This window comes from Heteronotia binoei, chromosome 18, assembly GCF_032191835.1.
Source record: "Heteronotia binoei isolate CCM8104 ecotype False Entrance Well chromosome 18, APGP_CSIRO_Hbin_v1, whole genome shotgun sequence".
NCBI lineage: Eukaryota > Metazoa > Chordata > Lepidosauria > Squamata > Gekkonidae > Heteronotia > Heteronotia binoei.
The window spans coordinates 35,119,192-35,136,068 of record NC_083240.1 but is presented as its reverse complement, the minus strand read 5'-3'; the positions used below and the strand labels follow the sequence as shown (position 1 = coordinate 35,136,068).

Genomic DNA, 16,877 nt, shown 5'->3' with positions numbered 1-16,877 from the left:
TGGTCAGTCCAGAGGATGGTGCAAAGGTAAGGGCCAGTGACAGGTCAGGGTGGGGCTAGTGTTGAGTGAATGCCATTACCACACCCCACCATCAGCATCCCCCCCCTCCCCAAGCATCCTTGTCAAATGTTTGAAAAATCCCTCTACAATGATGCTTGGAAAATCCCCTCCCACTTCTCCCTCCCCTCCCCCCCCCCCACTGCAAACAAGGCATCACATAGGTACAGGTTGCTTACTCAGCAGCCTCTTTTCAGTGCAGTTACCCATCACATCTTCTCCAGCCTTTTCCTACCAAGGGTGGTGGGATTACTAGTTAGCCCTGCTTCACAATGCAGGTCAGAAGGCAGAGAACACTACAAATCCCATCATCCTTGATAGATACTGAGGCTGAGGGAAGTGAGGCGCCATACAAGTTTTGTTTGGGAGAGAATGAAACTGACACGGTGGGCCAAATAACGACCGGGGGGAGGGGCTTAAGTGCAAGTTGGGGGTCCAGATTCAAAGCATTGTTGAGTGGGTACCAGGAGAATGTGTTTGGGCAGGGCGTGCCATAAGCAGTGCCTTGACCCAGAGCAGAGCAGGTTCATATGTGACAGGGTAGTCCTGGCTAGAACCCATCATGAATCACCTTGACCGTGGAGTGGCTTGGAAACCCCCAAAGTCCCGTCTTTCCCTTGGCAACTGAGTTCTGCTACTCTCTGGTAACCACCTTGTGTGTTTGCTGTCCTACCCTTGTTTATTGCTGCTCAGACTGTCTTTGGAGGTTATGACCATCCTTTGTCGCTGTGAGAATATTGAGACGTCGGAGGGGGTCCCACTGTACGTAACGGGGGTCGCACAGGTAAATGATTCACCCACTTCTAATGTGTTGTCTCTAACCTTCTTCTCTCCCTTCTGTCCCACGCAGCAGCAACAGTGGCAGCAAGAGGACTTAAGCACTCTCCTTTTACTCTAGCGGGCCAGCCTTGGTACCTGCACTTTTCTCTCTTTTGCCCCCTTGTTTGGCTCTTGCTACCTGCTGTTGCACTCCACGGTAATGTAGACAGACGCATGCTGAGCTATTCCAAATTCAAGATCCCCACCCTTCTGGACCCTGTGGGAATGTTGCTGGCACCCGCTCCTTCCCAATTGCCACTTCAGCCTGCTTCACAAGTGTCACACAGAAACAGGAAGGCTACGACGCACATATGCTCTGGGGGGAGAAGAAAGGCCACATAAAGATCATGTTTCGGGGTAGCTCTTGATGGGGTGCAGCTGAATTGTAGGGCAGATCCTGAAAACTGTGTGCTACTTTTGAAAAAGCGCAAAGTCCTGCGGCTCTTTAAGTTTATTGTGGCACGGTCTTTCATAGGTCAGAATCTGCTCCATCAGGTGGTTGCCTGTTTGTGAAAGGAGAATCCTTCAGGTATACCTTCTTCTGCTAGGCTTATCCCTGTTTATGTACATGGCTAGCCTTGGGTACAATCAAGATTCATTTAGTCCACACCTTCCCCTTTGTTCTTTGAACAGAGAAGCCCCACTTGGACACTGCAGGTTTCTCTCCAGTCATTCATGGAACTCTTCCCCCATGCTCCATCAGAGGGGTTAGGACATTTCAGTAAATGTCCATTCCAAATAAAACATATATTTAAAGCCTCTTCCTCTCTGCCACTTTGATCCCTAGTGGTGAAAGCCAGGCAAGATAGAAAAAGATGCTCATTATATATATATCTAAATTTCACATTTGAACAGTTTTGGAGGCCAGTCCCCTAAGAAGGAGGTGCCAGTGGAGATAGGTAGGACAGGTATTCTTGAGCTGCAGTCCTATTGAACGTCTTCGCTGGCCTGAATCAGCTCATCAGGTTCATCACTAGCATTCTGGTCTCATCTAGAGAGTTAAACATGTATCTTAGCAACCTCACTCTATTTTTTATTGTTTTGTGGATTTATAGTCCACCCTTTCCCATAATGGGCTCAGATACTTTAAGCTTCAGCAGTATTGAAAGCGAATTTGTAAAATGAGGGATCATAGTGATCTAACTCATGGGGCGGATGTGAAAACAAAGACTTTGGTGAAATGACAGTAAATGATATAAATAAGCGGTACTGTCGTCCACTACAACCTGCTCTGTCTGGAGGCACAAACACGTGTTGGCTAACACATTTAGTAAAATTTCTTTAAAAGTCATATAAATTTAACTAAATGTGTTAGCCAGTGTGTGTGTGTGTGTGTTTGTACTTCCTGTAATATGAACCGTGATCCCAGGTTGTTGTTTTTTCTGTCTGGAGGCAACGGCAACTTGTGAACAATTTCCAGGAGCACTACCCACATAGCACACTGCAGTAGTCTAGCCTCAGTAATCACCTTTGGCAATAAATGTCTTCTCCTTTTCCCTTAAGGTTCAGTGTCACTAGAAAGCCACAAGGTCAGAGTGCTTTTAAAGAGGACTTCTTTCATCTTTGACAAAGACCTTTTCCGATGCCACGCTTGTGTAGAGATGTAAAGGGTCTAGACATTTTAAAGCCAGGGAAAAAATCGCCCCCCCCTCTTTTTTTTTGTTCAGAAAAAAAATGGGGAGTGTGTAAGAGATGCAGTACTTTCTTATCCAGCTTAAAACTAATTTCCCTGTGTTAACAACAAAAATGTAGCAAGTTAGCTTAAGGAATTTTAAAGCATAAATGTTTTAGATTTGTACAAACAAAATTACGAATATGCCTAATGTTAGAGAGAGGGGGACATAAACTGCTATACCCTCTGCTACTGTAGCATATGTATCTTAGTTCTTGTCTGAGATACTGAAAATAGGAAACACTTATTTTGCTTGTTACAAAATCCGTATTATTGAGACACAATCTTGTTTAGCTACAGGACTAGCAGCATCTTTGGTTATCAGAAACTTTTACATGGAAAATAATGATCTCTATTAGTGTTTACATGGTAGCATACTAAATGTGGACAAAACTAGTCACATTTAAACAAATGTATTCTTAAAATATTGCACATATCTATAGTATATGCAGGAATACTCGTGTTCTAATGTTGTAGTTCATTTTACATAAAAGAGTGATACAGGACATTTCAAGTGAGTAAAACCTTGTCTAGTAAAGCTTTTCACATTCCAAAAGAGAAAATACCTCATTGGAGGGGTTTTTTAAAAGCACTTTTCAACATTTCTGATGTTTCCGTTGTCATTTTTTTTTAAGTTGGGGAGGGATTTTTCCCTGGCTCCCCCCCCCCCCAAAAAAAACACCTTTACATCTCTAAGCTTGTGGTGTGTAAACTCTGATTAACTTTCAGACAGTGGTACGTTTCTAAGGCCCACAAACCAGGCAAGACCTCATGATGACCCTTCCAGGTCTGAGATCCTGAACTCAGTTGGTGGCACTCTGTGATCTTGATCCATGTGGCTTCAAAAGTGTTCCCTTCCTTGGATTCTAAAACAGCCTCACACTGACTTCGGTGTGTTTGGTTGACTGGCAGAAGCATTGCATCTGCATTACCTCAGAGCCAATGCAGCAGGTGGTCCTGGGCCCAGGGGAAGAGCTGAGCCTGTTACCTGGAAACGTGCCAATGTTTTACGTTTTTTGGCAGGATTTCCCTAGAGATAATGACGTTACAACCCAGGTGCGAGGACGTAGAGACGGCGGAGGGGGTAGCTTTAACTGTCACAGGTGTGGCCCAGGTACAGTAACTCCAAATGCCTCCTTTCAGGAATGCATGCCTCTAACTCTTCTTCCTGGCCTCTCCTCCCTCCTAGGAGGCTGCTTAGCCCAGGGGAGAGGCATTGGCTGCTCTGGAAACACTGTCCTTATTCAAAAGCTGCTTTTTGAAAAAAAAAAAATATCCATCCCACCTTACATTCACCTTGCACCCAACGCCTATGTTGGGAGGGAAGCGCCTTCCCTTTTTCATTGCTAGGTTGTTGCTTCTTTCCTGCCTGTGCAGCAGGTGGTGCTGTTGCTACTTTGGCTTCCATAATAGCCAGACCCAGCACTATTCCAGCACAATGATCTGCTTCTCTGCCTCAGTTTGCACATAGTCGGTTTTTGACCCCATTTCACATTGATAGCCGAATGAGTATAGTACTGTGGCTTTTCATATTCATACATGACTCCTATGAGAGCCACTTTGTTCTCAGATAATGATGAGCGAGTTATTTTACTGAGAAGGCCTCTCTGGAGCTGTGGGCCAGGCATTTTGCCACTGCTGCTGTTCGGAGTAAGTTGTTGGCCAGTCCTACAGTTGTATCCTGCTGTACCCACCATGAAACAGCTCTTAACTTCTGAGCTGGTAACGGGGTTGGCCGAGAGGTCCAGATTCGGCAGATCTCTAGTCTGGACAAACTCTTCTTTTGCTTCAACAGGATGTATTCCAGTAATCAACAGCTGTTCCAGGGCACCTGTTTTTCATGGTTTGGGTGATTTCTCTGTCATAATAACTTCCTGTCCTCCCACTCCTATGGTGTAATGAGGGTTTTTTTTAGTAAAAAGGTTGGTCTCGGAGAAGAGCTTCTTGAAGAGAAAAGAAAGACGTTAACACAGTCTTGCCAATAAGCGCACAACTTTTCTTAGCCTCTTGCGCATTCTCTGTTAGCCACTTGTGGCACTTTGACAGAGTGGGTTGATTTGTAGATCCAGTATGGAGCGGCGGTCAGAGTACTGAACTAAGTTTTGGGACACCCAAGCTCAAATCCCTGCTCTTTATGAAGCTTGCTGGGTGACCTAGGGCATCATCAGTGTGCCAAGATCCAACAAGAAATAAACAGCGAACTCATAGTTGCCCAAGTTTAATAATCAACAGTTGACCAAAAATAATAATCAGTCATCAGTTGTCCAGAATTAATAATCAACATAATTATTAATTTTGGACAACTTTTATGAGTTCAATGTTTATTTCTTGCTGGGTATCCTAGGGCAAGCCACTGTCTTTAAACTTAGCCTACCTTATAGTGTTGCAAGGATAAATGGGAGGCAGGGAGAATGATATACCCTGTCCTGAGCTCCTCAGAAGAAAGCAGGATAAAAGTATACTTAAGAAATTCTGGCCTCCTTAGACTTCCCTGGAGGTAATATTTGCTGGAGCCAGCCAGGCAAGCCTGCATTTTAATAGTTTTGTTGCAAGTTCTGGTAAGTGGGTTAATAAATTGCTATCTGGCCTCTCGTTTGTTTGATAATTAGAGGGAAATCCAGACGCAAGAGATTTTCTTTCTTTTTTTAATTATAAAATTTTTATTAAAGTTATAACAACAGTAACAACAGGAAGAAAGAGTGAAAAAAGGAACGACTATATAATTGTATAAAAAGATAAAAGGAGGGTTCCAGTTTTCTGGCAACAAATATGATTACAAAAATCCTCTTTTCTATTGATTACAAAAATCCTCTTTTCTAATGATTACAAAAAACCCTCTTTTCTATTGTCTAATTTCCTTATTTATCAAAGCCACAAATCACCGAGTCATTATTATCTGTTTCATGCAAAAAGTCTGTAAAGGGTTTCCAATCAGCGATAAATGAACTTATTTGCCTTTTCTCTAATCAGTGAGAAAACACAGGAGTTTTTCCAATGACAGCAGGAGGGGTGGGACTCATAATTACGTACCCCAATCATGGACCTGCTGGGCATGAGGTGGCACCATTTTTCATTTAGGGGGTTCTGCAAACACTTCTTCCCAGCTTTTAAACAAATTATCTCATTGTTTAACTGTGTGCTGTTTGGAGCTGTTTCTGCAGACAAGTGTATGCAAAGGCTGGAAACACAGCCAATGAATTTCATCAGGGCATGTTCAGGAAAACATTCCTAGTGGATTGTGTTCCAAGGGTTAGCAAAGATGAGTGTTCCAACCAGCCGTCTTTTTCTTTTTGTTGCTTCAGGGTCATTCAGAAGGTTAACTGAAAGCACAGTTTTCTGCATGGCTACACTGAAGTTAATATCCCTTCTAGCTTGGTCAGTTATGTCCCAGGGATCCTGGCTCTTAACTAGACACTAGTCCTGGTTGTGGACATGAGCTTGCAAGAGTGCACCTTGCCACGGAACACTTGGTTTTGGGGACTGCATTACTACTTGGATGTAGTGCTTAAATTTATCTGTGCTTTCTCGATTAAACTTTGTGATGATCTTGTGTTCCTCTACCACATACACACACACATGTTTTGTTGTATCAGCAGGGAAAGTGCTTTTTTTTGTATAGGGATGTGGAGCGTGAGACATCTTGGAGCTTCCAACTTGCTTGAAACCACTTTCTTGGTTGTTTTTTTTAACAAGCTTTTTGGTTTTGTCAGCCTCATATTGTTTGTTTAAAGGGAGGGGGAAGCAAAGCAGTGTGTACTTTTCTATATTTAACATTTCCCCTAGGCTTTCTTAGAATGCCTTTTTGAGCGACGAGTTTACTGTCAAGCCTGGACTTTGGCAGCTCCAGGGTTAGAGCACAGAGCCCAAGAGGAGTGAGAGCAAGCTGTCCCCTTCCCTCCTGCCCATTGACAACCCACCAAGTCCCTCCCATCCTTCCTCTGTTCCGTGGGACCTGGACCAGCCTAGGTGCCAGCGCCTGGAGGAAGCAGCTCTCCTCTTCTGCTGACGCTAAGCAGCGTTTTGCATCCCCAGCTGAGTAATGAGTGATAATGGGTCTGGGTGCAGCGGAGGCTCTTTTCTCCATGCCAGCAGCTTCATCTTCTAATTGCTTTGGCAGAGAGGAAGACAGGAAAGCACAAGGCGGTGTGGGGCCATCAGTCTGTGTTCCAAGAGAGATGCGAACAGTCAGTTACAAGAGAATTGACTTGCATGCTTGTATGGATCTGAAATGCCGCTGGCCGGGGGAAGAGCCCAACGAACCTGCTTTATGAGTCTGTAGAAAATATCCTGACTCCTTTTTTGCATTGTCCAAGCCCAGAAATTGCCTCCCAGCAAAACTATCTTTTCTACAAATAATTTGCTCAATTCATGGGGTTGGCCTGGACAGGGTCCTGTCCTGAAACCCCCACATTGTGTGACTTGGGCTGCTGGAACTGCCTTTTCTGGTGCGACTCTTTGTTCCTTTGCTCCCCCCCTGCATTTGTATGTGTGCCAGAAACAGGTCTTTCGCGAAGCCTGTCTCTGAAACATCCAAATGTTCCTCCAGTGACTTCCGTTGTCATGGCAGGAGAACAGACAGTGTAAACAGGCTGGAACTGTTCCTGAGAGCCAGGCTTGCAAACCAGGTGCCCAGAGGTGGCCACGCGCTCCGCTTCTCTCATGAATAATAGCGTCTCCTGTTGTATTCTCCCTTTTCTCACTGAAAATTCTATGGTTTTTGTCCACAGGTGAAAATAATGACTGAAAAGGAGCTTCTTGCAGTGGCTTGTGAGCAGTTCCTGGGGAAGAACGTCCATGACATTAAGAACGTGGTCCTCCAGACGCTGGAGGGGCATCTGCGCTCCATCTTAGGTGTGAGGAGTGGCGGGGCATCCCCTGATGGGAATGCATCTCTTTGGGCCCTGTATATAGACCTTCCCCCTTGCCTGCTTTTGCAGGTTCGTGCAGCCCTTGGCCAAAGTAAAGAAAACAAGTTTCTGCCCCTGGACGTAGTAAGACATGCTTTTGGCCCTCACCACTCACAACACCCTTTGCAGTATCAAAGATACATAAACCTGCTTGGGCTATGCCTGGACTCAACAGGGCTTCCATCAAGCAGTGTTCTGCATACTTCCTTGGCTCACAGAAGCAGAATAAACCTCTGCAAATATAGCCAAGCGCCCCAAACTTGCAGCACTTACTCTGGATACAGAAACATCTGGAGAGCAGTGCTTTGGCATTGCTGGGCTAAGTAATGTTCCAATCCAGAAGAAGCCCCGTCGCTCTACTGTCCAGCATTCCATCTCTTCCCCAGAGGGTTCAGGATTTACTAATCTCCAGTTCCTCTTGGACATGCCAACCACCCTTGCCTTTGTTTCCCTTCTGCAGGGACCCTGACAGTTGAGCAGATCTACCAGGACAGAGATCAGTTTGCCAAGTTGGTGCGGGAGGTGGCAGCCCCAGACGTGGGCCGGATGGGCATTGAAATCCTGAGCTTTACCATCAAGGTACAGGCAGGGCCAAGCTGGGAATAGCATCTGGCCAAGCTAGGCAGAAACTGCCTGTTCGTGTTGAAGCCACTGTTATGTTATTTAGGCAGCAGAAAAGCAGAGCAGTTTGAAAGAAAGATTATAAAATAAACAGGTGTGCAGTACTTTTTCTGCTAGGACCCACTAAAGCAGGGGTGGCCAAACTTGCTTAACGTAAGAGCCACACAGAATAAACATCAAGTGTTTGAGAGCTGCAAGACATGAGTGTTACATGTCTGAGAGCTGGCAGGCAGGCACATAGGCAAATAGATGGGGGAAGGGGGAGGGAGGTGGGGGGAAAAAACAACTTTAAATGCATTCTTCAAGCCACCAGCTAGCTTGGCTTGGAGGATTGAATTAAAGAGAGGAAGCCTTACCCTTGTCCAAACTGGCTGACGGGGCAGTGGGGGCTTTGAGAGCTAGTACATATGCGTGAAAGAGCCACATGTGGCTCCTGAGCCTCAGTTTGGCCACCTCTGCATAAAGTCTCATAAGCAGGCCAGATTTCAAAGTATCCAGCTTGTCAATCAGAACAAGAAAACTAGTGTTTGGATAGGAGGGGTAGTGCGTTGATGATAAAGAAGTTACAGCTTGCTGCATCTCAAAGGTACAACACAACTTGTGTTTAGGATTTTATATTTATTTATTTGTGGGGGAAAGCAGCTAACTTTTTTTTTAACCTGCGCCAGTGCGGTTTCCTACATTATTTTGCCATAAGGAGCACTATAGACTGCTCAGGTGACATCAAAATGGCAACAGTTTTCTTTTCCACCGTGAGTGCTGTAGCATTTGCAGCAGCAACAGCACACAGGCCATGATGCAGTAGTCACCTCGAGGTTGGACTACTGCAATGCCCTCTACATGGGGCTGCCCTTGTGCCGAACCCGGAAGTACAGTTAGTGCAGAATGCCGCGGCCCGGCTGTTATTGGGGCTCCCAAGATGGGAGCACATTCGGCCAGGGCTCCGGGTTCTGCACTGGCTGCCAATAACATACCGAGTCCGGTACAAGGTGCTGGTTATCACCTTTAAAGCCCTATATGGCCTAGGACCTGCCTACCTGAAGGACCGTCTCTCCCCACATGTTCCTAGAGAGTGCTGAGATCGGGAACCCCAAATCTTCTCGTTATCCCCGGGCCAAAGGAAGCCCGCCTGCAATCTACCAGGGATAGGGCTTTCTCTGTAATGGCCCCTTCCTGGTGGAACCAGCTGCCGGAAGAGGTGAGGGCCCTGCGGGACCTTGCTCAGTTCCGCAGGGCCTGTAAGACAACCCTCTTCCGGCTGGCCTATAACTAACCGGCATAGGAAACTAAGTGTAGCTCTATTAGACTTCTGCTTTGTTTTAATGTTTTTATATTTTAAATGTTTTTAATTGTGTAAATGCCTAAACTTAATATTGTTATGTTGGATTCCATGTGTTGTGAGCCGCCCTGAGCCACCTTGGTGGGAAGGGCGGGATATAAATCATAAATAAACTAAACTAAACTAACATTTCCAGCATTTTCCTTGACCCCACAGGCTTCTGTGGCATGTGGTGGTGGGGAACAGCAGCTGTGGGTGCTCTTGCGAGTGGGGCCTACAAAAATATACACCTTCCTTTCCATGCTGCAAAATAAGTCACGTTTGAGAAATGCAGGGGAAAACATGGAAGGTGAGCGATAAGGGGATGACGTGGTGTGAGGACTCCAAAACAAGCTGCTTCAGCTTAGGCACAGAGCCAGAATAAAACCTCCCCTGTGGAAGCAGCTTTAGTGTGGACTATTCCAGATGTGAGAGGCAGCCAAGAAGGTGGAGGGAGGGCAGATGCCACCAAGGCAAGGGGATTGAAAAGAACCCTGCACTGCTTCCCTACATGCCCTGGCCCTGCATGCTCTCATTTGCCCCCACCTTTCCACCCACGTGGCTCTTGACAGCGCTGAAACATTTTTGAGTGAGGGTAATAAGAAGCAGAGCAAGAGGCCTGCCAAAGAACAGTTTCACAATTTTTTTTTTACAAAGCCTGCAGGCGGGGGGAGGGGGTGTTCTGAGGCATGTGTGCTGCCACCCGAACGATCCTGTTTCTAGAGGGACCTGATTTGTGATGATGAAACTGTGCATGCGAGGGGAGTGCACTCCTTGGATCAGCTGACGGCTTCCTGCCCTCTCATCCCTTGCAGGACGTCTATGACAAAGTCAGCTACCTGAGTTCCCTGGGGAAGACCCAGACGGCAGTCGTCCAGCGAGATGCAGATATCGGGGTGGCCGAAGCCGAGCGTGATGCTGGCATCCGGGTAGGTGTGCTGGAGGTCCCCCCGGTGCTCTTGCCGCTCCTCGTCTTGCACTGGTCGGAGAGAGCTAAGCTGAGCCACGCCTCCCCGTTTGCTCTTGCAGGAAGCAGAGTGCAAAAAGGAAATGCTGGATGTCAAGTTCATGGCAGACACAAAGGTGGCCGACTCCAAGCGCGCCTTCGAAATGCAGAAAGCGGCTTTCAGCCAGGAGATCAATGTGAAGGTACGTGGCCGAATTCAGTGGGGACTGAGTGTCAGCGCAGGGCTCACAGGGGAGCGCTCTTGCATCACAGAGTTGTGAGTCCTTTTCTCCGGCACGCCTGGGGCTTAGTCACGATCCTTTGAATGTTCTGGCTGCTCCGGGGGCAGGGTTGTTGGCAAATAAGCAGTCCTGAGATGTGTTTGGGTGGGGGTGTTTTGATTAGGGAGGATCAGTGCTGGTGCTCGGGAACTGGCGCAAGGCTGGTGCCTCAGGCCACATGCCACCACCCCCCTCCCGCTGTCCCTTGTTTCCTTGGCGAGGGTGAGCTCAGGGCTTTTGGCATCAGCAGGTACCAACATGTGCACGCTGTTGCTCCGCCCTTCACATCTGTGTTTGGAAGCACAGCCACAAGGGACAGGACGGAGCAACAGGGAGTGAGCGGCGTGCACGCGCCCTGAGGCTGGAACCCGTGCGGCAGCCGCTGAGCTCGCTTTTTCCCTTGCTGAGAAAGCAAGGGCAGGCAGGAGTGCCGAAATCGGCGCCCTCCCCCCAGAGCCGCACTCCAGGCAGCTGCCTCATGCTGCCTAATGGAACACCGGCTCTGGGGAGGATTTTGGATATCTTCAAAGAAGGCTGCTGCATTGTGACAAGGGGAAGGAGAGTGTAAGTGAGGGGGAGGTGGGAGAGGGGGAGGGAAGACTTGACGCAGGGTTCTGGGGTAGGAAGAGGCTATGTGTGGTTGGCAGGCAGTTGTGGGAAACTGTTTGTTCTTATGTAACCCGACTATAAGTTCCCGGTGAACTAGTAAGGGGGATGAGGATGAGTCCTTTCAGACCCTTGCTCACCCTCTCCCCTGCAGACAGCACAGGCTCAACTAGCGTATGAACTGCAAGGCGCAAAAGAGCAGCAGAAGATCCGCCAAGAGGAGATTGAGATTGAAGTTGTGCAGCGCCGGAAGCAGATCGACGTAGAGGAAAAAGAGATCGTTCGCATGGACAAGGAGCTCATTGCCACCGTCAGAAGGCCAGCAGAGGCTGAGGCACACCGCATGCAGGAGATCGCTGAAGGAGAGAAGTGGGTGTTGTCTAGGGAGGGAGGCAGTTCTTGTTCCCTCTGGGGCAACAGAAGCTGTTGCAGTGGGTGGGGGGAGTAGAAAGGAACAGTGGGTTTTATTTACTTCACTATGTGACTTGGCTTACTAGCTTGAGCCCTTTATTTGGAAAGTTCTACTGGCTCTCAAGGATTCGTTGTGACTCTTTGGTTCTGGATCCTTCTGACTTCTTCTCGTATGGCTCAGGCTCCAGTTGTCTTTGCGGTTGACCCAGCTTCATTCCCACCTTCTTTAGACTCACAAAATAATAATCACACATTTAGTTGCATCTGAAAGGCTGTGTCCCATGAAAACTTTTGCCTCAATGGATATGCCAGTCTTCTAGGTGCTGCAGCTCCTCCTCCCCCCCTTCCCCCCCCTTCAACTCATGTACCCCACTGGGGAGGGGGAGAAAACACTCTGCCACCTTTCCATTGTCGGTAAAGGGAGAGAGGTCGCTTGTAGGATAAAGACAGAGCACAACCAAAGCTGTGCCATTGGGAACAGAATTCCCAGTGGACAAATGGGACAGAAAGTCTCCAGTGAGATTTCAAAATGGCACTAAACTCCAAAAGGCTCAGCCTTTGAATTCTGTGTGCAGTCTTTGGACGCACTGAAAAAGAATCTTGTGGGTTGCGCAGCTTTTTGCAACTTAAGGATGCATCAGAAACACTGATATTTTTTTCTGAGCTTTTGCCTTTGGTTGAGAGATGTGGTTGGAGCCCCCTATGCTAGAAGAGGATTCGAAGCAGCAATAATCAAGTCGACCTCCTGTTCATTGGGACTCCTTTGATGGAACTGTGAAACCTTTTGGGAATTGTTGTTGCTATTTAGTCTTCTATTGAACATATTGGTATGATTTTGTTTCAATACATTCTTAGTTATTCGGCCACTATAACTCTGGTTGTGCTCTGTCTTTAACCTTTGCATTGTTGCCAATGCCTCAAAAACAATCACAAACCCATCAATAACAATCAGTAAATCTAAATTATCCTTAAGTCCTATGAATATAAGAGCGGCTCGAAAGAGAACTCTGCGATCACCGGCCACAGTTTGAAATACTCCGTGCGCTAGCCTGCTCTCTGACTTGCGCTCTGCAAGCACGCGGTGACGCAAAACAGTCGAGCTCACTCAGGAATTCCTCCACTGGAGGCAGCGTTAAACGTGGCGCTGTTGGCTTGAGTATTTCACTGCTGGAATGTGTCTGAAGAGGCCACTTCTTCCCCTTCCCTTTCCAAGGGTTAAACAGGTGCTGATCGCTCAGGCCGAAGCAGAGAAGATCCGCAAGATTGGAGAGGCCGAGGCTTCTGTCATCGAGGCCATCGGCAAAGCAGAGGCTGAGAAGATGAAGCTCAAGGCAGAGGCCTACCAGCAGTATGGGGAGGCAGCCAAGATGGCCTTGGTTCTTGATGCACTGCCGCAGGTGAGAGTTTGAACAAGTTGGGGAAGGGGGAAGAGCAGGGACCGCTCTCCCAGGTGTTCCTCTCTGGGGCCAGTGCCTCAGTAAATTACTGTCTTGCCCTCAGATTGCTGCCAAGGTGGCTGCCCCTCTGGCCAGGGTCGATGAAATCGTGATTCTCAGCGGGGACAACAACAAACTGACGTCGGATGTGACCCGATTGCTGGCTGAGATTCCCGCATCTGTGCATGCCCTCACTGGGGTCGACCTCTCCAAGGTAAGGGGTGGGGGTTCAGGAGGCCTGCTGTGATCGCACCTTGTCTTCTGGAGGGTGGGGAGCAGCAGTGGTGGCTGTAGAATACTTGTCGGCCGTGGTCCTTCCCCTAGGATCTTACCCAGCTGCAGTACCTAATACTGTGGCCGGGGTGTCTTGTCGGGGTGCATGGCCAGCTAGGGATTGGCACTTTGATCAACACTGTCTACAGCATCACTCCTTGTGTCTCAAGGACATTGTAACCCTTTGTGGAACAGATACATCTGATTAGGTGGGTCCAGAGCCTTTTTTTCTAACCACCGCCCCCCCCCCTCCGAGCACCTGTAACCCTGAGGGGTGAAAATTAATGAGACTGTTAACGGGTCAGAGAAATGGGTCCAGAGGAGGGCAACGAAGATGGTGAGGGGTCTGGAGACCAAGTCCTATGAGGAAAGGTTTGAAGGAGCTGGGGATGTTTGGCCTGGAGAGGAGGCGGCTGAGAGGCGATAGGATCACCATCTTCAAGTATTTGAAGGGCTGTCCTAGAGAGGATGGTGTGGAATTGTTTTCTGTGGCCCCAGAAGGTAGGACCAGAACCAGCGGGTTGAAATTAAATCAAAAGAGTTTCTGGCTCAACATTAGGAAGAACTTCCTGACCGTTAGAGCGATTCCTCAGTGGAACAGGCTTCCTCGGGAGGTGGTGGGCTCTCCTTCCTTGGAGGCTTTTAAACAGAGGCTAGATGGCCATCTGACAGCGATGAAGATCCTGTGAATTTGGGGTAGGTATTTGTGGGTTTCCTGCATTGTGCAGGGGGTAACTAGATGACCCTGGAGGTCCCTTCCAACTTTATGATTCTATGTCATTGGGGCTGCCTTGTGGACTTTGGGTGGGAAAGAGGTATGTAAATATTTCAAACAAATAAATACCCAGCCCTGCTATCTTCCTGTTTTAGGAGTGTGCCAAAATAGCCTCTTGATTGCAAGGTTTGTCCAGGCTTCATTTACTAACAACCTCTCTGCTGCTTTTTTTCCCCTCCACAGATCCCCCTAATCCAGAAAGCAACCGGAGCCCAGGCTTGAGACGAGTCGAGCCAGTGAAGAGCACCCCCACCCGTTTATGCATTCCCCACCAACTGCCTTGAACATTGGGGGCTCCTCTTCCATCAGTGGAGATAGTGGGGGGGTTTGCTCGGGTGCCTTATATCTCTTTTGGACCAGAGCGGAGCACAGGCCCGCTGGTCTTTCATTTCCAAGAGAGGCTTCTCTTCTGTAATCCCTGCTCCGTGTCATGCTAGCCAAACCCTTCTCTCGTCTGCTGTCTCACAAAGTCTGTGCCTTGACCAACCACTGCCCCCTCTGGCCGCTCCCGCTGGGGCAGGGATGGACCCAAAACGGAAGGGATTGGAACCGATCCCCTGGCAGAGAGAAATGGGGTCTGCTATTTGGGGTTCTTCCCTTCCACATTTGACGGTGAGGGACACCTTTGAGATAATTTTGCCTCAGCTGCTGTCGCCCCTCGGGGAGGCAGTGCCTCCAGTGCGCAGGATCTTTTTGAGCCATATCAGCCAAAACGTCCTGTGCAGTCCAAAGGGTGGTGACTCTGAAGGGGAAGGTTACAGGGTAGGCCCTACCAGTTGATCCCGGAAGACTGCTGTAATGGGAAGACATCGCCTCAGTAGCATGTTCCGTAGGCCAAGACCTTTGCGCCACCTCCTGCCAAACGACTTGTGGGGATCAAAGAGCTCAGAAGAATCAAGGCCACGTTCTGTACTCACGCTCGCACCCCCCTTCCCCCGTGCGCACACACTTGGTATCACTTCCCCGTTGTGCGGTGTTTAAGCAGTGTGCAGATCCTGCCTCCTTTTTGACGCTGTGCTAAGTTCACGTTGTCTAATCTGCAACGTCACCACGGCAGAACCGGAAAGCTCCTCGGAGCCTCTGCGTTCTGCTGCCTCGTGCCACGTGTAGCTGAAGACGCAGCTCCTCTCTCCCCCACTCCTGGCTCTATTCAGTCCTATGTGCTGGAGGCTTCTCCTTTCTGTCCCCCCCCCTCCTTTGGTCTAAACAGGGACATAACTCCAGCTAAGTGTCTCTGAGCCAGCAGGAGAGGCAGCCAGGAGTGCTCTTATTGTCTTGGTGCTGTCTAAACCGGGAGTTTCCCCATCTTGCCCCCGAATAGCTGTTTCTCATACCCCTGGTCCGAGGGCATGCGAGCGCATGAGAGCATTTGAAAGGGGTGGCAGGGTGGGAGAAGGTAGCAGCCAAGCCAAGCAACCTGAGCCAGCCGAGGCTGAGAGCAGCTGTGGTTTCCTCTCCCTTCCCCCCACTGTGCTTGGTCCTAGTTGCTGCAGGCAACGGTCTTTTCCTCCCTGCTGCTCTGTGCCAAGGGGTGAAGACCCCTCCCCTTTATTCTGTGCTTGGCACCTCCAGTGTCTGCCTCAGATATAAAGGTGGTTCCATGGATTCATGTAGGGTTTTCCCTGTATATGCAGGGGGCGGTGCTTATTCCCCCCCCCCCCCCCCCCAGGTTCCAAGCAGCTCCCTCAGTGCCTCCTGTCTTATTGAACATGACCGTGCAAATGCGTTTCATGTCCCAAGTTGCTTGCAACCCCTTTTTCTGATGCAAGGGATCCTAGGGATGCTGTCTTGCATGGTATATTGGATTCTCTCACCTGCTCAGGTTGCATTTGAAGTATCCCCGGCTCTGTCCCCTCCCCCCCATGTGGATAATGTGAAGGCAAAAGCGGGGGGAGAGAACAAGTAGCAGTCAAAAGTTCCATACCACTAGTGCAGAAGAGCCCTGCGGTTTGGTGGGATGGAGGGAAGTGACTTGCTGTGACTTTCCTCCGATGGCTTGGGGGAGGGTGGGGGGACACTGGAAGGCTTGGCTGAAGCCCCTCCCCTTTCCATTTCCCCCATGCTCAAGGAGGTAGCATTAAACTTTGGTGCCTGAGAGGGAGGCATCTGCTCTCCCTCCTCTAGTGCTGAGTCCTTTTGCAAATCTTCCTCTCCCCCCCACCTCCCACTTGTCCTCCTGCCATGGCTGCCATACATATCTCTGCATGTACATGGTGCATGACAGCCCGTGCCATGGGTCACCAGGGACCTCTTGTTTATCCGAGTGTGAAATAATGTACAATAAAATGGTGGTGACCTCGCTGTGCTGCCTCTGGTCTTTGCCGCTGATCCTGGAAGGGGAGACAGGGTGGGTGGTATTCCCCGCTGCAGGGGCTGGGATAACTTAACGGTTCTGCCTCAGGGTCTGATCTGCATTCTTGCTGTTGCAGCCTCTTTCCTGGGCAAAGGACTGTAATATGAGGGAAGAGCTGATTGTTCCTTTTCCAGGAGAGGGACTCTGCAGGAAATCTGGCAGCCTCCAGGCTTCCGCGCTCCCCGTGTGACCAAAGCTTGCCCCAGTTGCTTGCCAGACTTCCTTTCCTTTAACTCTTCCTCAAAAGGGAATCCATGGTAATCCTTTTTTGAAAGGCTTGGGATATGTAAAGCAGTATTTCTCCCTGCACCCCATATTGCTGGTATGGTGCGAGGGGGTGAGGATTGATTTTTTTTTAGGGGGGGGGTAAAGTTGGACCTTTAGCATGCCGTTGGGTATGCA

At 48.8% G+C, this 16,877-nt stretch overlaps 1 protein-coding gene across 3 annotated transcripts in view; it reads left to right on the top strand.

Moving 5' to 3' along the window:
• The window catches only part of FLOT2 (flotillin 2), a 32,746-nt gene extending 16,323 nt beyond the window's left edge, over positions 1-16,423 (top strand). Inside the window, exons 3-11 of one of the 3 annotated variants that reach the window (XM_060258836.1) lie at positions 751-841; positions 7,276-7,399; positions 7,916-8,034; positions 10,210-10,323; positions 10,424-10,543; positions 11,382-11,596; positions 12,852-13,035; positions 13,139-13,288; positions 14,306-16,423. In XM_060258836.1, the coding sequence (XP_060114819.1) occupies positions 751-841; positions 7,276-7,399; positions 7,916-8,034; positions 10,210-10,323; positions 10,424-10,543; positions 11,382-11,596; positions 12,852-13,035; positions 13,139-13,288; positions 14,306-14,344 (1,156 nt within the window). In that variant the 3' untranslated portion in view covers positions 14,345-16,423. Of the gene's footprint in view, positions 1-750; positions 842-3,571; positions 3,663-7,275; positions 7,400-7,915; positions 8,035-10,209; positions 10,324-10,423; positions 10,544-11,381; positions 11,597-12,851; positions 13,036-13,138; positions 13,289-14,305 lie in introns of all 3 variants that reach the window. The other 2 variants (XM_060258835.1, XM_060258837.1) reach the window with 2 other exon arrangements.
• The last annotated feature ends 454 nt before the right edge of the window (positions 16,424-16,877 follow it).